This window comes from Phocoena phocoena, chromosome 3, assembly GCF_963924675.1.
Source record: "Phocoena phocoena chromosome 3, mPhoPho1.1, whole genome shotgun sequence".
NCBI classification, from domain to species: domain Eukaryota; kingdom Metazoa; phylum Chordata; class Mammalia; order Artiodactyla; family Phocoenidae; genus Phocoena; species Phocoena phocoena.
Window position 1 is genome coordinate 160,393,498 of NC_089221.1, and position 21,790 is coordinate 160,415,287.

Here is a 21,790-nt window from a genome sequence, read left to right on the forward strand (position 1 = left end):
TGGAGCCACGAGGAAACAGGACCAGGCGTCCACGCCGGGGACTCCCAGGAGACACCAGGGCAGAGCTTCTGACCCGACTCCACAATTCAGACAAAGTCTGCGCTCAGGACGCACCTCCTCCCTCCTCAGCCTGAGCACGCTTCTTGACTTAACTGCACAGAGGAAAAAGGTCTTTAAAAAAAAAGTCTTTATTTGAAGGCAAAACAGTAAAATCCACAAGAAATTGTTAACAACACGTTTACATTTTATCCTGAATCAGACACGTTTGAACAATTCACAGCTACAGGAAATCTAGAACAAAATCAAATATTTTATCACATCAGGTGGAAAAGTTGGAGAAAATTTTGCATCTCATTGAAAAGAATTTTTCAAAAATGTTTCTGTACAAATAAATGGCACCGCACCAAGCGGCCTGCGGACGCTGAGTGCAGCCGATCCCAGGCGGTCGCTCAGCAGCTCCCGGCAGAGGCGGCTCCCTCCAGCCTCACCTCCCTTCGGGGGCGGCTTGGGGCAGGCAAAGGAAGTGACAGAGCAGGAAGCAGGGCCGGTGGTCGCTCTCCACACTCTGGATGTGAATGGGCCGTTGCACGTGAGTGCTGGTGTGCGGGTTCCTCTCCGTGAAAAGCACAAGTAGAGACACTAAGGGTACATATTCTCCAAGGGCGTCATCATTATGTGACCTGGAGATGCCTCAGATAAGTTTCCTCAGAACCTTTTGTTTCTGCAGGGAACAGCAAATGGCTAATGTTCAAACAAAAACAAAAACAAAAAACAAAACAAAAAAACCCACCTCAACTTAAACAGCTTAAGTAACTAAGGGCTAGTATGTCTCAGGAATCAGGTTTCCAATGATCTCACTGGGTATCAACCTAGATCAGTACTTTTTTCTAAAACTAAACCATTTGGAGTAAAAATGAAAACCCTGTTTAACTTTGCAAATCAAAAAGGTTTTGTTTTTCCATTTTTAGAGTGAGCAGTACCAGCGCCTGGCCTGAGCCTTCTCACAACACAACTGATGGGGGAGTGGGAGGGCCGCCCCTTGGGCTGGGCTGGCGTGTGCCCTCAGGGCCCCTCCTCCATGCACTCCCACTGGTTTTAGAGGCTCAGGCTGAGGGGAGATGTGAGACAGCCGTTCCTGCAGATGACAAGAATTCTTATCCAGGGGCCTTATGTTTCTCGCTTCACTATCCAGGGAAATAAGCTCATTGTCGAGTTGGCTGGGCATCTCCTCGTGACTCTTGCTGCTACGTTAGAGCTGGTTTGCAGGTGGGGCCTGGGCCTTCTGCGCCATCAAGCGTGGCACTCGTCACAAGGCCTGCCGAAGTCTTCCTTCTCTTCTGTTGCTCCCCACAGATGGAGACAGTGTGAGAACCGAGCTGTCCCTACCATCTTCCACTGCCAGTAAGCCAAGAAGGGTCCAACAGTCCTCACTGCCGGTGGCCAGCCACTGGCGTGGCTCCCTGCCCACGCCGCGCCTACTTGCACTCGTCCCTGGCCTTCATGCGGGCGATGAAGGAATAGCTCTTGTTCCTGCGGTAGTTCTCGTAGGGGTCGTCCAGGGCCACACCCACGCCCTTGTACTGGTCCCACTTATCCCGGACGTCCCCCCCCTTGATGGGGTCCTGGATTCCTTGCTCTTTCACGCCGAGGCCGCCAGATCCACTCCAGCCTGAAGAAGAGAGGGATGAGTGGTTACGACCCACAGAGGAAGCTGAAATTGTGGTGCATTTACCTTGACATGAAGTTAAATGGAAATGCGTTTGGAGAGTTGAACGACATGCAGACGTGCAGTTTATAAGTGGGAAACTAAGGGTAGTAAGAAAGGACGCTCAGTAAAAACCCTGCAGGCTCAGAAGTTGGTCATGAGTTGGAGCTTCCTCTGACTTCATCAGCCCCCAACCCTGAATGCCCAGAGCGGATTGTTCTGTCTTCCCAGGAACCTTACCCATTTTCACCAGCATCTGATGTCCTTTGTTCTCTTCCCCGAGCCTGGAGTCAGGTATAGGAGGTGCTGAATTAGAACCCAGACCAGCCGAGGAACTAAAATTAAGACAGGTTACGTCTTTTAAAAAAGAGCTGATACATTTATTGGAATGAAAACTTATTACAGCGTGTAGCTTATACGTAGGGTCACCAGCGTGAGATGGACACACACACACACACATTTCGTGTCTAGCTTTCTTCTTTATCCTCTTCGCCGGCAGATAAGGGGGTTCCCTAAGACGGCGGCCCCTGCCTCACACTCAGCGGCACAGCCAGGCCACACCGGACCCGTAAAACGGTTAGAAAATAGCGCAGCCACTGCCTCAGGCTTTACAACGTGACTGCAGAGGTAACAGCGAGGTGTGAGATGAGGTGCCACTGTGAGGTGCCACTGTCAACTGTGCTAGTGCTCGGGGGCCCCGAGGTGCTGCCTTGGCACGGGCCACCGCCAGCGCGTCTTCTAACAACACGTTTCAACATTCACAGCAAAGCATCAGAGGGTTCCAGCGCTACCAGAGGTCATTCTGACAGTTAAGACAGAAATCTTACGGCGGGGTGGGGCTCCTCGACCGCGACCGACGTCTCCTTCCCGGGGAATAGGACTTGGACCGAGAGCGAGAGCGGGTCCGGGAGCGGCTTTGTGAGGAGCGTGATCGGCTGCGGCTCCTGCGGGGCCAGGGGAGAGGAGGCGGGTCAGCGCAGCTGCTGAGGAGCCTCAGGCCTTGCATCCCGAGAGGCGGTGCCCTGCCTACCTGGATCTGGAGCGGGAGTAGGAACGGGAGCAGGAACGAGACCTTGACCTTGAATAGGAGCCGGAAGACTTGGAGGACCTCGAGTTGGAGCGGGAGGAGGAGCGCCCTCGGCTTTTGGATCTGCTCCGAGACCTCGAGGGTCCGCTGCGGGGACAGACCTGGTGAGCCGGAGCCCCTCCATGGACTGCGCCCAGCCCGCCCCAACCCCCAACTCTAAAAGACCCCCGATGTGCCCAGTCCAGGTGCAGACCTGCCCTTTCACATCAGGGTTGAATACAATGGCAAGCCTCTCTCTCGTACTGGTGTTTTAACTTCGGCCTTGTGGGAAACAGCTCCTGGTGGCTCACAGCACCTTTATCGTAGGGTGCCAGGCCCACGACCCAGGCAGAGGCCAGAGCTGACCCCCCTTTGCCTGCGCCGGGCACGACACCACAGCGTGCCACAGGCAAAGGCAGGGCTTGCTCCCAGCTGACCTAGGACGAGATGCACTACGGAGACCTGACCTCCACACAGGTGGCGGGGTGGGCGTGTGCGCTCTTACCTATTCCTCTTCTCCTGGCCTTTCCTCCGCCGGGCCCGCATTTTCGCTCGGAAGAACTCATAGAGGCCGTTCTGCTCCCAGCCTTCACTGTAAGACATGGGCGTCCCCTGTATGAACGCAAGCCTCCCTCCCACAGGGAACTTGTGAAAAAGTCACCAGGAATAATAAGCCCTACCCGACAGGCCTTCCCTCTCACTCAGGATGCTGAGCAAGGCCCAGCACAGAAAGCACTCGGGTGGTCATTGCCACAGGGCTGCCCTTTCTCAGAGGAGCGACCAGGCCCAGAGGCCAGGCCGCCCGCTGGGAGGTGGAGAGGCTGGACTGCACTCCCAGCGCTTCGTGGCTCCCACGCCTTTCCACGCTGGGCTTTCTCCAGATAGTTGAAGAGGGTCTCAGGGTTACTGTAACTGGGGACGAGGAACTCTTGATTTGTAGGTGGATAGGCCCGTGGCCCCAAACAGGGCAGAAGACGATTTTAACTGAAGCGAGGAGGCCGCTGGAGGAGGGGATCCCGAGGTAAACTCTTGTTCTGATGTCTCTAACGTGGTAAAAGCCTTTTATTTATGGCACACATCACGCAAGCTGGGGGAGAAACGGCATCTCCTAACCACACTTTCTCACCTGGGCCTCACACCGCCCTGGGTGGAAGGTGCGACAGTCCGGAGTCTTTCTTGTGAAGCAAACTGAGGAAGACGGGCCAGGAGAGGGGACAGGGGCCTCCCCTCCCATCACCAGCCCCAGCGCCTGGTCTCCCGAAGCCCCGTACCTGTTCCTGGGTCTGTCGTGTGAGGGAGGGCTGTAAAAGGCCTCCACAGCCGCCAGCAGCCTCTCACTGGGTGGCATGGGGGGTGGGAGGCGGATGTCTTTAGGATCCAAAGGCTTGTACTCGTGGTCTTCCAGCTGCAGCAGAGAACACAGCCGTCACTGCTCCCTGCTGGAGCCCATCCAGGGAACTGCGGGGGCTGGGGGAGTCGGGGAGCCAGAGAGCCGGGGGCAGGACACAGTTGCCTTGCGCATCAGAGTGCCTCATCCGGCCCTTCCTGGGAAACCCCACCCTCCTGGAGGGTTTGGCCACACCAGTACTTCAATTCCTAAATGGGGTGGTTGAGGGCTTCATGGAAGTCGATAGAAGCTACAGAATTCTCTCTACAGAAATGCAGAGGAGACGTGGCCTCCAAGCTCAGGTGAAGGAAAGACCCCTGTTAATTCACTGACACGCCGTGGATCCCAGACACCCTCCCCTGCCAACCACCGCCCTGTGCCCAGGCGCCTACCCCAGGGGCCCTGCTATGTGCCCCTTTCTCTGCTCCAGCTCCTACCCCGAGGGCAGCCCCGCAGGCCCCTCTGCCTCCCCTTGCTGCCCCAGCGTGACCTGTCTCAGCTTCCAGTATGCTAATGTCTCAGAGGGGCCGGGGAGTGGCAGTGACCAGTACAGCCAGCATGACCCTCAGAGCGCCCTGAGCCCCAGCCCCGGCTCCCTTCTGACCCCCTCTCCTGCCTTGCTCACCTTGCTCAGCTGGAGACCACCCCTTTTCTGAGAAATCCCTGTCATCAGCCCCTGGGCAAGGTGGCTTCCAAAGGCCAGGACCAAGAGGACCTGCACCTCACGCCCAGCCCAGCCCAGCCCACTCTGAGCAGCTACCAAACTTGCAGCCCCAGGAGGGAGGCTCGGAGGAAGCAGAGGGGGACACGGGCCTTGCTCGCAGCCACATGTGAGCACGCGAGGCGGTGCTGCTGGCTCAGGCACATCCTCTCTGACTACTTGTCAGGCTCGCTGGGGTGCGGGAAATGAGAGGGGCAGGGGCCCTGGGAAGCAGTGTTTTGTAGCCAATCGGGAAATGGGTTCCACCTGTGAACTTCCCACGTGGAGACCGAGCATTCAAGGCTAAGCTTGGCATTCAACTCCGCAACATTACCTTCACAAGGGGGGCCATCAGCCCGGCAGGGAGATCGAAGTAGGGCACGTTGGGGACCAGGCTGGGGTCGTCGTGGTTGATGTGGGGAGGGCCCTGTCGCCGCATATGAGGGGGCTGCCCGTTGAAGCCGTGGGGAGGAGGGCCGAAGTCAGGGTGCTGGGGCCCACCCCAAGGCGGGTGCTCGTTGATCCCAGGGTGAGGCATGCGGTGGCCAGGATGGTGGTGAGGGGGTCCCATCTCTGCAAAACAGAGACTTGACTCAGGCCTGCCGCAAAGTCGAGAGCTGGGCAACGCCAACAGCCCGGTAGAGATCTCCAGGGTAAAAAGCGCCAGTGGAAAGGGGCTCAGAGTGGGGCAAGGACGCCCACACCCACTTCCTGGACAGCCCTGCCCGGCACCAACCCTCCGGCTGCTTCATTCACTGCTCAGGGCCACACAGCAACGGGGGAGGAGCCGGGGCTCACAGTGGCCTGTCCTGCACCCACAGCAGCGCCTGACAGACCTCACGGGTGAAAGAAGGAACCACGAGGGAAATCACATAACCTTCAAATAGCCGTGTTATGAGCCAAACCGTGTCCCCTGCAAATTCACCCCCAGTACCTCAGAACGTGACTGCATTTGGGAATGGAGCCTGTAATGAGATGACTACTTTAGATGAGGTCCTATGAGTGGGCCCTGATCCAATACTGACTGATGTCTTTCTAAGAAAAGGAGATTAAGAGACAGACACAGAGAAGACCACGGGAAGACACAGGGAGAGGACAGCCGTCTACAAGCCACGGGGAGAGGCCTCAGTAGAAACCAACCCCGCTGACACCTTGATCTCGGACCTCCAGCCTCCAGAACTAAGCGTCAGAGAAGAATTCCCTGTTGTTGGAGGCACCCAGTCCACGGGACTTCGTTGCAGCAGCCCCAAGACACTCACACAAGCAAGAAACCTGCTACTGGTCTCCAAGCTCAATTTACAGTCAAGAATGGATTTGAGGATAAAGACTGAAGAGTAGGAGAGTTGAAATGAAATTTTTTAGTAAACACAAGATCGAGAAAACTAAAGATTCTTCAAAAAGAAAACAGAACACCTGATGAAAACAGCAAGACGAGGAGCAGGGAATGGCACAAGGGCTGCCGGGCCTGGACTCAGTGGCTCGCTCACTACCTGTCTGTCCACCGTGGGGACTAGGGAGTTCCTTTTCCTTTCAGAACCCCATCGTCCTTCCTCTTTTGCGAGATACAGGGCCTCACACCTCAATAGCTGGCCTGGTGCCTGGCGGTCCCCACAACAGGGTTGCCGGTGTGGCTGCAGGTTGTCCCTTCCTGAGGGACCGAGCTGGACTCCTCTGGCCCTCCTCCTGTCACCCTGGCTCAGGGCACACCAGGCCACACGGCAGGACCGCCAGCAGTGCCACCAGCCCGCTCAGAAGGCCGGTCCGTCAGGCGCCTCTTCCAGGCCCTGCCGGCGAGTGATCTGACCTTCTCAGGATCACAGGGCAGGAGAGGGACGTGATCCCTGGCCCGAGGACAGTGCCCCCGAGGGCGACCTTGCACTCACCGGCTTGGAAGTCCCCCTGAGGGTAGTCAAAGCGGTGAGGGTAGGGCGGCCGCTCGAAGGGGTGCCGAGGGGGGAAGTCGTCCTGCATGAAGCGGGGCGGGAAGCGGTTGAAGTTGTGTGGGTGTGGCGGCTGGCTGAACTGCGGGTGCTGCTGGTGGGGCGGGAAGGGCCCGCGGAAGTGTGGCGGCCGCTGCATGCGGAAGGGCGGCTCACGCTGGCCCCCGCCCCAGGGTGGCTGCTCGTGCTGGCTGTTCCAGGGGCCCTCGAACTGGTTGTTCCAGTTGGGGTCGGGCTGACTGTTCCAGGGGGCATCGCGCTGGCCATTCCAGCCAGGGTCCCCACGCTGCTCGCCCCACATTCCCTCGTGGCTGTTGTTCCAGGGCGGGCAGTGGGGCGGCCCGCCCTGGTGGTGTGGGTAGGGGGGCTGCTCAGGAGGCTGCAAGGCAAAGAGCAGACGTGAGACCCAGCCTGCACTGGGCACGCGGGGCACCCAGCAGACACCTGCCGACCTCAGTCTCCGGCGGTGGAGGTGGCCCGGCCCCAAGCCCAGCACCCGCCGGAGCTGCAGGCCTACAGCCTGGCTGGGCGCTGCCACCTTCATTCTGACGCGTGCAGAGGATGCTGTGGTGCCCGCCCGTCCCCCAGGCCCAGATTCTCAAGTGCTGTACCTGCATCTGGGCTGGGGAGCACCCCCTGACCCCATGCCTGACAGAAGCTGGGGGATGAACAACAGCCCATGAGCCCCTCAGTGGGACAGTGCAGGGGTGCGGCCCCACCACTCCCAGGGCACAGAGGCTGAGCCGCAGGGCCCACGGCAGAGCCCGCCCTGACGACACCCCATCCCTGCCTGTTCTCCCTTCCCTGTCACTTCTCTTCCCTACGCTGCCTCCTGGGGTCACCTGCCCTCTCACACCCTTATCTCAGAGTCTGCTGTGTTACCAGGAAATGGCTTTCTGTAAGTTGAAGACCATAAGCCCTGGAGCTTGCCCAGCTGCTGCTTTGAAGACTTAAAAGAGCCAGGACTGCGACCCAAACTCAGGGCCAGGGTGGCCTGTGCCTGGGTGAGGCTGCCCAGAGGGCCACCTCTAGGGTCAGGGCTGGATGGCTCCACTGACCACAAGCACAGGGAGGCCGGCCCCGGCCGCCACACGCTCAGGTTTTCAAGAGAAGCCAAGAAGGCAGATTTTCAATATGGCAGCTATTTCAATATGTAAGACACCACGTGGGCAGCCCAGTCTGTGGTTTCCTATTGTGGACTGTGGGTGCACTGCTGGCCTTCAGTGGGGGAGCCCCACTGTTGTGAGCCTAACCTGCCAGTCCCCAAAAAGACTGAGCCTGGAGACACTAGGGGCATCTGTTTCCACACCAACGAAGGGGGGGAAGTGCCCCCGCATGAGAGGGCACCCAACACTGCAGGGCTCACAGCAGGCACCCAGAGGCGGGAGCTGTCTTTGTGGGGATGCCTCGTCTTTTGTGATGTTAAATCTCTTGTCCGGAAGCTGAGGGTGGGCTGGGGGGACTCACAGCCATGACACTGCACTTGCCAGCCCAGAACTGTCTCCCTCACACCCCCTCCACACAGGGTCAACCAGGAGGGCCACGCCCACCATGCCTGGTCGAGAGGCAAGTGGACACCCAGAGCTAGACCGGATTGCTCTAACCAGGTCCAGTGGCCAGAGAGCAAGCTGCGGGGTGTTTTCCAGTCATGTTATGCTGAATGAGGATGACCCCTGCCCTGGCCTAGAAGTTTCTGACTCCAAGGAACCTGGAGGGAGGGAAGAATGGACCAGCATCCCAGTCCCACAAAATGCTGCTAGCCTGGTATTTCTGACCTTTCCTTTCCTTACGAAAGCACCATGTTCTTTCTAGGGTGATGAGATGTTGACACTGCTGGTCAAACGAGTTAAAAAGGGAAGGAAACAAATCGCCTTGCTGTACTTCATGGTGTGGAACTTCTCAGCATTCACAGGAAAATGGGGACCTGTGTTACAGAGAAGCCCAGAAAACCAAACCTCCCGGGAAGGATGTAAAGGCCCAACTTTCTTCCCAGCTCAGTCCCCATACTTCAGGGAGACTATCACCTTCTTGTCACCCCCCCAAACCCCAGGCCCTGCTGCAGAACCTCGTTGCCCAGGGAGCCCTAAAAGCCCATCAACCCGCATAGCAGCCATCATCCACCTGCCTGCCGTCCAGTTGAACCCAAGTGTGCCCCACCTGACCCTGCAACAAGTTCTGAGAGATACCTGCTGTTGGCCCCAAGGAGCAACGGGGTGAGGCTGGTCAAACCACGGGGGCTTGTTAGGTGGGATCTGGTCATGGGGCCCAGGGCCCCGGGGGCCGGTGGCAGCTGGGTCCTGGACCCCTCCTGAGGCGTCGTACTCGGAAGAGCCGGGTATCTGGATAGGAGGCTTGTTGTCATCTAGAACCAGGCAAAAAAGCACTCAGAGAAGGTGGCAGCAGGAGGCCCCAACCGAAATGATCTTCAGCAAGCACCCAGGGCCAACCCAGGCTGGGCTTACTGCCCAATAAACCCTTGCTTCTTGACCCCACTGAAAACTGCCATTGCCTCCGGGAAGGCAACACGAAGAGAGGCCTGACCTTGGCCAGGAAACACCCCTCACTCCTTTGAACGCTTTACAATAAGTATCCTACTTATTGATCGATAAGCCATATTGATTTTACTTTGCTCAAGAATTTTTATCAATTAAAATTTTTATTCGATTTTTGGCCGCGTTGGGTCTTTGTTGCTGCGTGCAGGCTTTCTCTAGTTGCAGCGAGCAGGGGCTACTCTTCGTTGCGGTGCACGGGCTTCTCATTGCGGTGGCTTCTCTTGTTGCGGAGCATGGGCTCTAGGCGCACAGGCTTCAGTAGTTGTGGCACACGGGTTCAGCAGTTGTGGCACACGGGTTCAGCAGTTGTGGCTTGAAGGCTCTAGAGTGCAGGCTCAGTAGTAGTTGTGGCGCACGGGCTTAGTTGCTACGTGGCACGTGGGATCTTCCCAGACCAGGGCTCGAACCCGTGTGCCCTGCATTGGCAGGTGGATTCTTAACCACTGCGCCACCAGGGAAGCCCCCGTTATCACTTTAATAAGTACCCTTTTTGCATCTAGTTGAAAGATTTCTTCCCATCTGATCTGTTAGATTTTCTGGTATTAAACCATCCTTATATATTCCTGAGACATAGCCTATTTGGTCATGACATATCTTTTAAATACTTTGCTAGATTTCACCTGCTAAGACTTCACTGGGTTGGCCAAGAAATGCCTTCAGTTTTTAAGTAAAAATAAAAGACACGTTTTTCATTTTCACCAAGAACTTTATTTTTTTTTAATTATTAATTAATTATTTTTGGCGGTGTTGGGTCTTCGTTTCTGTGCGAGGGCTTTCTGTAGTTGTGGCGAGCAGGGGCCAGTCTTCATGCGGTGCGCGGGCCTCTCACTGTCGCGGCCTCTCCTCTTGCGGAGCACAGGCTCCAGACACGCAGGCTCAGTAGTTGTGGCTCACAGGCCCAGCTGCTCCGCAGCATGTGGGATCCTCCCAGACCAGGGCTCGAACCCGTGTCCCCTGCATTGGCAGGCAGACTCTCGACCAATACGCCACTAGGGAAGCCCCAACAACTTTACTGAACAATGTATTCACCCTTTTGTTCCACTACCTCCTGCCATTTTTCAGGCAACTTCATAATTCCATCTTCCCCAAACTTTTTATCTTTTTGAGCAAAGGACTGTTCCAGGTGCCTTTTACAGTGTTCCAAGGAATTGAAAATTTTTCCATTAAGAGCATTTTGTAAAGACCAAAATAAATGGAAATCCGAAGGTGCAATGTTTGGTGAATACAGCGGATGAATCAGAACTTCCCAGCCAAGCTATAACAGTTTTTGGCTAGTCATCAAAGAAGCATGCAGTCTTGTGTTATCCTGATGGAAGATCATGCATTTTCTGTTGACTAACTCTGGACGCTTTTCGTCGAGTGCTGCTTTCATTTGGTCTAACTGGGAGCAGTACTTGTTGGAATTAATCCTTTGGTTTTCCGAAGAAGCTCATAATAGAGGACTCCCTTCCAATCCCACCATATACACAACGTCACCTTCTTTGAATGAAGACCGGCCTTTGGTGTGGTTGGTGGTGGTTCATTTCACTTGCCCCACAATCTCTTCCTTTCCACACTATTGTACAGTATCCACTTTTCATCGCCCGTCACATGTTTTAAAAACAGAACGTTTTCATTACGTTTAAGTAGAGAATTGCATGCGAAAATACGGTCAAGAAGGTTTTTTCACTTAAGTTATGTGGAACCCAAACATCAAAGCGATGAACATAACCAAGTTGGTGCAAATGATCTTCAACGCTTGATTTGGATATTCTGAGTATGCTGGCTATCTCCCGCGTGGTATAACGTTGACTGTTCTCAATTAATGTCTTAATCTGATCTTTATCAACTTCAACTGGTCTACCCGATGGTGGAGCACCGTCCAGTGAGGTATCTCCAGCACGAAATTTCGCAAACCACCTTTGACACGTTTTAATCAGTCACAGCACCTTCTCTATACACTGCAGAAATCTTTTTTTTGCATTTCGGTTGTGTTTTTACCTTTCTTGAAATGATAAACTGTAATATGTCGAAAATGTTGCTTTTTTTTTTTTCTATCTTCAGTATTAAACGGGCTACACAAAAATTCACCAATTTTGATGTCTTTTTTAAAATGCACGCTGATATGACAGCTGTCACATACAATCTAACAAAATTGTTTTGAATGAAGTTAAAGACAACTAAGTGCTATTAGAGCCATCTTATGGAAAAAACCGAACGAACCTTTTGGCCAACCCAGTATTTACTGTTTCTTCATCTTTGCTCAGAAGTGACACTAGGTTACATTTTTCTTTCTTTCCCTGTCCACGTCCATCTGGTATCAGTTATCCTAGCCTCGAAAAATGACTTAGAGAGCTTTCCTCTCCATTCTCTGGGATGGTTTGTACAGGAGAACTGTCTCAGTTTTAAGGGCATGGTTACACTTACCTGTGAAATCACCTGCCTGGTGCTTGTAAATAGATTAGAATCTGCTCCTCGGATTGGGCCTGAGACTAGAGAACCAGACCTCTTCCTGGGGGAGGAGACTGCTTTCTGGAGGCTGCCTCCTGGGGGCAGGTGCTGAGGGAGCCACGTACCAGGCTGGGTGGTTGGCGGGATGGCCGGGGCAGGCGTGGGGGCGGGGGGCGGTGCAGGCGGCGGCGGCGTGGCCTTGACTTCAGCTTCCATTTGCGGCATCTGGATCTGCGGCTGCGGCTGCTGCTGCTGCTGCTGCTGGGCCAGGCTGTTGACAAACTCCTCGTGCTGTGTCTTGAGGGTCTGGATCTGCTGCTGGAAGGCCAGCTGCACCGGCTGGACCACCGAGGAGTACTCATTGATGAGGGTTGCCTGATGGAGAGCAGGGCAGCCGGCACTCAGGACATGGGACTCAAGGTCCGAGACCCTCTGGAGTAGCACGGGGACAAATGCCTGGGGAGCACTCAGAAGGTTGGGGTGATGCTGCGGGCAGCAAGGCCCAGGGACCCAGGGCAAGCAGGCGATTGTCACGTAAAACAATCAACTTGAGCTTGACAACCACAGAGCATCTCAATTTAGCCGGACTTGGTGACTTTTGGTGCTGGGCAGTTTAGAATTCCCTAACAATGGGAATAAGCAAGGACAGCCGTGCCCTGGAGTGCCACGCAGACATTAAAATCCCACCACTGACAGACGTCCTAGGACATGCTCACAGGCGGTACTTCTTACTCACTGTATGGCTTTGAGCAAGTCACAACCTCCCCGGAGCCTCAACTTCCTCACCTGTAAAATTGGACAATAACGGGACCTACCTCTGAGGACTCGGGGAAAATGCAGTGAAAGGAACTTGGGTGACTCAATAACCATGAGCGGCTACCGCCAACTCAATAGGAGAAAAGCAGTGAATATCACTGTGGTATGGTGGTATGAGCCCATTTTTATTTGGTATGAGCCCATTTTTATTTATCAATTAAAAAAAGGGAGTAAAACTTAGAAAAAGTCTGAAATGTACTTTCCTCATTTGCCTTTCTGAGCATGAAAGCTTCTCCCCTGTAGGGAGGGTGGCAGTCAGGAGCATCACAGAGGAAACGGTCAACATATAGCTTCTCACATTCAACCAGACCTGTGCAGGAAGACACCTTCCGGCCTGGGAAAAGGGGGTGTGAACTGTGCATTTCACCCAAGCAGCTGTAGATGGGGTAGCAACGCCAGCACCACAGGAGAGGTGACCAAGGAGATCCGGCCCTCCTCTCCCTGCTCTGCGACCCCGACCTCTGAGCAGATGCCCCCTCAGAGAGAAGCAGATGTGCACACGGGACACCGTGCACAACACGATGACTGTGGCAGCTTAGACTATGCCAGGGTTTCCTCATGCTCCCATCACACCTGGAGGACCAGAGCAAATGGGCCAAAGGCACCCCTGAGAGCAGAGCCTAAAGCAGGTAACCTGGTCACAAGTGTACCAGGAAAAGTCTGGCGGGCTCGCCTGGGAGGGCTCACTGGCTGTTGTGGACGGGGTGAGGGCCCCCGAAGCTGCTCCTCAGACTCTGCCTCCCACCACTCACCACCATCCCAGGGGCACGCCGGGGAGTTCAGCTGGGAAAATGCCACCAGGACTCTGAGGTCACCACCCTACTGGTGGTGCCCAGCCCCCAACTTCAGGGAGCAGCACACACCTGGTACTGGCCGAGCCCCAGGGCCGGGCTCTGTAACTGCTGGATGATGGAGTCGTCAAAGTAGCCGTTCTTCTCCCAGAGCTGCAGGAGCTGGATGTTGGGGAGGAGGGAAAGGCCATGTCAGGGGGAAAACGAGTGCCACCCCCCGAGCCCCTCCTCATCTCCTGCCCCCCCCCCCGCCCCCCGCCGGCTGCCCCTTGTACCCGGGCAATCTTCTGCTGCTTGTCCTCCTCCACGGCCAAGAAGCTGGTACAGTAGATGGGCACCACGACCTTCTGCAGGGCGGCCAGCAGCTCCCGGGCCTGCTTGCGCTGGCTGTGAGGGAGAGACCTTCCGCGCGTCAGGGCCCTGGGGCGGGACCCGGCCACGCGCCCGTTACCATCGCGGCTCCAGCCACAGCACCCTCTGCCTTCTTGGGACACGGGCCCCCAACCCGGCTGGGACAAGGGCTGGGCTCCCCACAAGATGGATGGACGGCAGTGGGAGGAGGGAAAGAACACAGCCTGGGGACTTTCAGAGCAAGGCCTCTCACCCTGGTCCCCTTATCAGTAAGATAACCCTTCTCTCCCAGGGTGGCATGAGGATGGACAGACGCAGGCCTGTGAGAGCCCCAGCTGCCCACAAAGGCTGAGCTGGGGTTGCTGTGGGTACAGGGCCTTGTCCATGCAGCCTCACTTGGCACCCCCTAGGCACGAGGAAACCTGGGCTGGGACCCCACCTTCCACGAGGCAGAGGGAGTGTGCGGGCTGCCAGATGCCTAGGAGCCTGAGGCCTGACAGCGTGAGGCGGCCTCTCAGGGGGCACGCCGCATAAATGAGTGTGGAGGGCCCGCAGCTGTACAATGAGGTGGCAGAGCCCGGGGAAGAAGGTGGGCAGCTAGAACCCCTCTCAGAGGCGAGCTCACCAGAGGGAGCTCAGAGAGAGCAGCAAGTGCCCGGGGCCGGGAAGCCAGGTTGGGGGAGGGAGGGCAGCCCAGGCAGGAGGACGGGGCGAGCCGCACTGGGCTTCCAGACAGTGAGGCTCAGGAAGCGGGTGGCTGGAGAAGTGCCAGAAACAGGGCTGTCTCTGCAGATCTGCCCTGAGTCAGCGGAGCGGCTGGCGGAGCAGGAGGCAGACAAGGTTCCGAACAGCTACTTATTTCCCAATGGCAGAGAAATAGGGGAAAGTGATGTAGGGAGCGCGGAGTGACACCGGAACCGCCCACATGGCACATGAAGCGGGGAGGGGCAGGGCCCAGCTGCACGTGGGCAGAAGGGGCAAGACCTGGGTCTGAGTCTGCTGCCCTCACAGGAGCTGTCCCCCAGCTAGCCAAGTTCAAAGACAAATGTGGCAGCCAGTCTTCACAGCTACAGGCTAGCCTTACTAGCACCGTGAGCTTTCCCCTGTCTCTGGCCTAGGCATCTGGTTTCTCAACTTAACCTTTGTCAAAAGGCACCGAAGAGGCCATGTGGAAGTAAACACTGGCCTGGCCTTAGGAGGGCTGGGGGGTGAGGGTGGGGGGTAGAGGGTTAGCCAGGGGGACCCTATGGGAAGGTTCCTGAAGCAGAGCAGAGTCAGGTGACTGGGGTGTGCGTAGGTCAGTGAAAGGGAGCTGGCAGCTGACAGAGACACTAAAAAACACCCAGAAACTGCCCTGAGAGCAAGGAGTGAGGGGACAGTGGCCCCAGGTGGGGCGAGGAGTCTGGGGTAGCGGCTGAGGTGGTGGGGGGTGCGGGTGGCTGTCCTCCCGATGGAGGGCTTGTGGCTCAGACCGACCCTCCCCCGGGTCTTCGGAAGAGTGGTTCCCAGTCCCGGGACAGGCCAGGCTCCGGAGCGCAGAGCGTCGGCCGGGAGAGGGAGAAGGAGCAGGAGGGAAGGCGGAGCTGGCAGGGCCCTCACCAGTGGTGCAGCACATCATTGATCAAGTAGATGAGGTGCAGCCGCAGCTCGAAGTGTGCCCCGTCGGCCGTGATGCGGTTCCGGAGGTGGCCCGCCATCAGCTCGCAGTGAGGTGGGGACTTGGCGTTGCTGAACATCCAGTTCTTCCCAGCCTGAAACAGCCAGGGTGGTGGGTGAGTGGGGCTGGCCTTCCCCACGCCAAAGTGTGTACAGACGCCTAGGAATGTCGGATAGCCTCTGCCTGCCTTCCACCTTTCTTGGTGGGGGAGCCCACGGAAGTGCTCATGCGGGAAGGGGATGTGGAGACGGGGTGCCCCTAGAGCAGCCCTGGCCCAGACTGGCTGCAGGAGCTCCCACCTAGTCAGGAGCACCAGGTTCTGGGAGCACGCCCGCAGCCCCACCCCACCCTCACCGAGATGGCATCTTTGGTGCAGGTGTCGATGATGGGCTGCAACAGGTTGTCAAACTCGTTCATGTCCAGCTGGGTCTCCTCCAGGAGCTTCTGCATCTGCTGTTCCACCGCGTGGGCCACGGCTGCTGTCACCTGCTCCTAGAAGGCCAAGTGGGACCGAGACTGTGTGAGGAGGGACCTTGGCCCAGGCCCAGCCAGGCTGGCCCATCAGTGCCCTGCCCCCAACACTCACGCCCAAAGCCTGAGACACGCATCTGTAAGTCACGGCTGTAACAGGCAGAGCAGGCAGAGGATAAAGCCAGACAAGATACAGGGGGATACAATGTCTCCCCGGAGATGACAGACAGAAAGATTAAGACCCAGAGGAACAAGGAACCTCTGCACATCAATTCACCAAAAAAAGAAAGAAAAATGAGCGGCGGGTGTGAACACGGTATGGCGAGGACAAATATAAATAGTCACCAGTCAAATAAAAGCAGAACAACCTCACCAGCAACCAGGGAGTCCGAAATTAAACATGACGCCAGACTTCTGCCCGTTAGGTTGGCAAACTGAGATACGGCTGAGACCCGGTGCTGCTGGGGGGACAGGCACTCAGCCCAAGGCTGGCTGAAGCCAGACTGCCCAGTCTGTGACGAGCTCCGTATGGAAACTGAGGGTAAGCATTCTGGAGCGTTTTGTTTTCAAAAATACAACCGTAACTTACGTCTTGACTCCAGTACTAAAATTGGGGCTGGCGTTTCAGATATCTTCTCATCCATCTTATGTTTCTGGCAACTTATCCTATTGTATTTGGCCAAAGTACCAGACTGTGATGGATTGGGACAAAAGGGTCCTTCCCCACAACAGCTTGGGGTGATCTAACTGGCAGGAGCTGGTGCCGGTGGCACCAGAGGCCACCTGGATTCTCTGTCACACAATTTCCAATGTGCAGTCTCACTTGTCACATCTGCTCCAGCACAACGGGTGTGTGGATATCAAAGCTCGTGCAGTGACCTCACTGGATGAGAAGCAACCTCCGTGTCCAGCATCGGGGTCAAGCTAAACACAACATGGGTGGTGGCAGCACTGGAGGGATAATGACTGTCAGGCGCCGAGCCCCGGACAACGGGACATCCCCGTCCTCAGCACTGACACCGAGTATTAGTGTCAATGTACAGATACAAAAACTGAGGCACAGAGGGTGAACTCTGGGTGCCCACCTCAGGTCCAGAGGGGCGGGGGAGGGGAGGAGCCGGCCCATACCTGTCTGAGGGCCAGCAGGTGCTGCTCCTGCTGCTGCAGGTTCCACTGGCTCTGCTGGATGAGCTCGTCCATGGATGGGGTGCCCTGGGCTGGCGGGATGGGTGCCGCGGGGGCCAGCGGGGGCTGTGGCAGGGGTGGCAGGGCCGTGGCCGCTTCCAGCTCTGGGGCCTGCTGCTTGCAGATGACTGGCAGGAGAGGAGGAGAGGTGGCCCCTGTGAGGAGGTGGCTGGGGTCCAGGTATCCCCTAGGCCGCCTCTTGGGCAGCTCTGAGCCCCGGGGGCTCCCCTCCCTATACTCACCACCCAGAAGAGGACCCCTGCGAGGTGCCACCGCCATGCGTGCCCTGTATCATGGGGCCTAGCCCTGGACCCCTTCTGCCTTCCTGCTCGTCCTCTCCTCGGAGACCTTTGAGACCGTCATCTCACCACTCACTAGCCAACACCGTCCAGCCTTGCCCACTGTCCTTCGGCCCAGAGGAAGCCTGAGCCCACCCCCTCCACCTTCTCCACACCTTGCCCGGGCCTGAAGAAACAGCCCCTCCCCGAGGGAGTCTCTCAACCCCCAGCAACCTCGGCAGCTATTTCTAACACCTGCTGTCCCCCAGTCTACTCTCCCCTTTCAAGACAGCAAAGCCACTGGACCTCTGGATGGCGACCAGCAAACCCACGCACCTGCGGCCCTACGGCAGGAGCACGGCAGCACCCGACACATGCTGTGGCCTCCCTACACCCCACCCTTTGCCTTCCTTCCACTGACTCTACTCCTCTGCATTCAAGGGTCAATCCATATTGAGGCGACGTGGGACGCCCTATCCCGCTAGCAGGAGACTGCATTGGGCAGGTGCAGGCCCCAAACCTCGCCAGATGAGACGGGAGGGGAGGACTTGGGGGAAGGGTCCCTGGACAAGATGGCCTCCCCCTCTGCATTTGGGCCTCGGCTGGTCTGAGCGTGACCACGCTCTGCTGGAGCCCTTCTGAGTCCCACTCTAAGGGGGCCCAGCCTTTGGACAAAGCCATAAAAGGACGGTGGGGTGCAGGGTGTCATCCAGGGCCCACCACTGCTTAGGTCTGAGGCAGGCCTTCACCAAAGGCACCTTATGGGACCACCCCCACCCCCTGACTTGCGCTCTGGATCCTACCCTCCCAGAGACGCTGCTTCAGGAAATGTGTCCTCTCACTCTCCTTCCTTCATTTTCTCTCTTTACTGACTCTGCCCCAGCAACATCTAAACACACCCAAGTCTTTGATCTTCAAAAGCTCCCTCTTCATCCATGCCCCGCTCTCAACAATTTTACAGCCAAGATTCATCTTCAATTCTTCATCTCCCCTTTATCTCAACCCACGGAGGTCTGGCTCCGCCCCCCCCCCCCCCAAAGCCACTGCGGTCATCCCCACTCAGCCTGATGGCCCCGTCTCAGCTCCTTGTCTCACGTGGCCAGTGTGGCCATCCCCTTGGCCCCTTCTTCCTCTATCCGACCCTCACATACTGAGATGCCCGGTCTGAGAATTAAGCCCCCTCCTCTGAGCAAGCCCCCAGGGGAACATGACATCTTCCTGTGGCTGCAGTTACAAAGTACACTCTATGACCCCTAAATCTATCATTGCCATCCTGGATTCCTCAAGCTTTGGGTCTAATTACAGACCAAATAGCCACTGCTTTCCACAGGCACCTCAAACAGGCATGGGTTCCCTCTCACCCTGCGTTCCACCCCCTCCAAAGCTCCCCTTCTGATCTGTGGCTGGCACAGCTACGCCACGTACCCGAGGCAGAAGTGAGAAGGTTCATGCACCTTTCTCTCCCTTGCACTTTACACTAACAAGCTGCCCCATACAGTCAAGTCACCCTCCTAGATCACATGCCAATCTATCTGTGTCCCGCCATCACTGCCATGACTCTGCTGTCACCTGCATCAACCCGGGAACTGGTTTCCCTGCATCCAGTCCTGCCTCCCCTCTCCTTCTCTACTCCGCAGCTGTAGTGCTGCTGCTCAAAGTGTGGTTCAAGGGCCAGCCCCAGGTGATGCCAAGACTAGACAAGCACAGAAATGGCGAGGGAGTGTTTTGGCACTTTTACAGCAATTTGATGTTTCATTGATGCATGTTTTTTTCCCCATTTTTTTCTTTTCTTGGTCGTGCCACGTGACTTTCGGGATCTTAGCACCCCAAGCAGGGACTGAACCTGGGCCCTGGCAGTGAAAGCGCAAAGTCCTAACCACTGGACCGCCAGGGAACTCCCATCATCGTGCACATTTTTATTGTACTTTGCCAAACTGTACTTTTTGCAACAGATCAGAAAAAAACAAAAAACAGTCCTTCACCAGAGTCTGTGAGGCGCCAACCTAAAGCGGTCCCAGGACTCAATCTTCTCAAACCACCAGGGTGAAGGGCTGGCTACAGAGTGGCTAGCCCTGCTCCAGAACACAGTTCTGAAACCCTTCTACAGCTTCCCCAAAGCTTCCAGAATTCCTAAGTCCTTGGTAAGCCAGCCCTCCCTGCTGTGCACCCTCACTTCTGGCCGCTCCAAGAATCCCTCCTTCTCTGGGCTTCAGGCACCCTGAGCTTTTGCCCCCCTCCTCCCAGCCCCTCCTAAGGCTCATGCTTCCATCCCAACACTCCTGGCTCCTCAGTTTCCATGTGTCTAACTCTGACATGGACTTTAATGGCAACGGAGATATTCTTACCTGCAGAAAGCATTTCCTGAGTCCCGATCTTCCCCTGCTAGAAACACCCCAACTTCCCCCGATTATGGCACCAAGTCCCAAGCAGCCCCCGAATTCTGACTTTCAGGGTGGGAGTGGGCTCCCCTCGCAGGGGAAGCAGCTCTCACCTCATGGTCACTCGAACCCAAACACCATCCTCCCCTGCCCAGTTATGCCAACAGCATCAATATCCAACTGGCGCTTCAGTTCACAGATTCTACCCCTTAACCCCACCTGTCCCCAAGCCCACTCCCTTTACTCAACTCGCCGACTCAATTCAGACTTTACCACCAACTGCCATCCCAGCCTCCACTCACGCTCCCTCCAGCCTGTTCTCCACGCAGGCCACACAAACCCGAATCACCTCTCCCTTGTTTCAACCTCCCTTGTGGCTGCCCACTGCCTACAGCAGAGGTTTTAAAGTTGACGTGCTGGGGCTAAGGAACGGCTGCTCCAGAAACACATAAATGGGTACATTTTGCCTAGACAACCTGAAATCTTCCCCACCCTCATCTCAAACCTTAAACAGGCACCAGAAGAACCCCTGGATTAAGGAAGAAAACCCAAAATTTCCCCCAGAAACTTTCCCACTCCAGATCAACCCCCTCCCCCATCTACACACATCTACACTCCAGCCATGCTAGGCCTCTTATGATTCCTCTCCCGGCTCTCAAAACACACTGTGCTTGTTCAAGCCACTGTACCTTTGCTGTCTTACAAACTATCGATCACCTACTACCTGCTACCTATTGGGCACAACACTGACCCAAACAAGGTCTGGTTGGCCTCAGGGAGCTTGGAGTCCAGGGAGCATTCACCTTTCAATGTCCACCTACTTGGCAATCTGAAACACAACGTTATCTAGAAGCTAGGGGTTTGCTACTGAACAATACAGATGTGAACTCAAGGACTATTTATCTGTTATTCAAAGACCAGCCAGGACAACTGACCTCATCTTAAATTCCCTTAATTTCAAGCCGCAACCTTGAAGCCCAAACCAGTGAACATAAACAGCTGCTTAGAACTAAAGCCCACAGGACAATTAGTTTTGATCTGGACTGCACCCATCTGAAATGCACAAAAACCTTGCTGGACCGACAGAGCGCCCGCAAAGGGGGCTGGACGGTACCTGCCAGGAGGGTCCCACCCAGTCCGGCTTCTATCACTTCCTCCCTGGAAAACACTGAAGCAGTCACTCTACTCGCTGATCTCAGTCATCATGTTTGCAAAACAACAGAAATCCCTGATCCGGAGCCCAGAAGGAGAATCGATAACCTCGATCTCCATGACACTCGGACCCTGCAGCCGCAGGGCTGTGGGAACAGCCGAAGGAATCGTGAAGGACGAACCAACTCATTTTCACAGAGAAATAGCATGCGACCCAAAAGAAGGCGTTTTGTGGCAGAGCCCGAAATTGGAACCAGAGAAAGGATTCGTTCGAGGGGGCGGCCTGAGAGCTGGAGAGGACTCACGCTGCTGCTGCTCTAGAGCCAACTTGCACTTGTAGTAACTGTAGAACTCGCCTCCGAACAGAAACGAGAATTTCGGGTTATCCTTCTGCTTCTCCATAGTCATCTTTTCAAACTCGGGACCGTTCCGGGCCACGAACTGGGCCAGCTTGTCGATGACATTTCGGAGTTCCTGGTCTGGAAGACGGAGAAAAGGCCACGCGGAGCGTCAGCGAGGACCGCCCAAATCCCGGGGCCCTGGCTTCCCGGCCCGCGTCCGCGGGGCCGGGGTCCCTAGGGGTGGGCCCAGGAGCAGCCGCCCTTGTACGGGTCCCGATAGGGGCCAGAAGCGCTCCGGGAATGCGGGGATCCGCGGGAGAGGCCACAGGCGAACCCGGGAGGCCGAGCCCCGCCCCCTCCTAGGCCCGGGGACCTCGAAAGGCGGGGCGGGTCAACAAGGGATTCCGGGGAGAGAGAAACGGCCCCCGAACCCGGGCTGGGCCTCACCATCGGGCGGCAGCGGCATCTCCATGGCTCCGGCCGCGGGGAACGTCCTCCACCGCCACTCGATCGCCCACCAGGGCCGTCTGCGGAAGCCGGCCGGAAGTGGCGCGAGGGAGCCTTTTACGGCTGGCCTCGCGGGCTGCTTC

General features: G+C 56.4%; 1 protein-coding gene across 1 annotated transcript; it reads right to left on the minus strand.

The window, feature by feature from the left end:
* Positions 1–1,475: 1,475 nt before the first annotated feature.
* On the minus strand, positions 1,476–21,672 carry CHERP (calcium homeostasis endoplasmic reticulum protein). Its single transcript, XM_065874176.1, has 17 exons — positions 21,648–21,672; positions 21,165–21,338; positions 16,995–17,179; positions 15,750–15,887; positions 15,338–15,489; positions 13,663–13,774; positions 13,460–13,549; positions 11,906–12,155; positions 8,985–9,160; positions 6,742–7,177; positions 5,193–5,431; positions 4,043–4,176; positions 3,277–3,363; positions 2,736–2,879; positions 2,533–2,649; positions 1,946–2,040; positions 1,476–1,669 (listed from the first exon to the last, which is right to left on the minus strand). The coding sequence occupies exons 1-17, from the start codon at positions 21,670–21,672 to the stop codon at positions 1,476–1,478; spliced, it is 2,748 nt and encodes a 915-aa protein (XP_065730248.1).
* Between the last annotated feature and the right edge of the window lie 118 nt (positions 21,673–21,790).

Coding starts and splice junctions, on each gene's coding strand:
- CHERP (XM_065874176.1), bottom strand. CDS start 21,672: ATGGAGATGCCGCTGCCGCCCGATG. Junction 15,888..16,994: donor ACCTGCTGGCCCTCAGACAG/GTATGGGCCGGC, acceptor TTGGCCTTCTAG/GAGCAGGTGACAGCAGCCGT. Junction 7,178..8,984: donor CTCCTTGGGGCCAACAGCAG/GTATCTCTCAGA, acceptor TTTGCCTTGCAG/CCTCCTGAGCAGCCCCCCTA.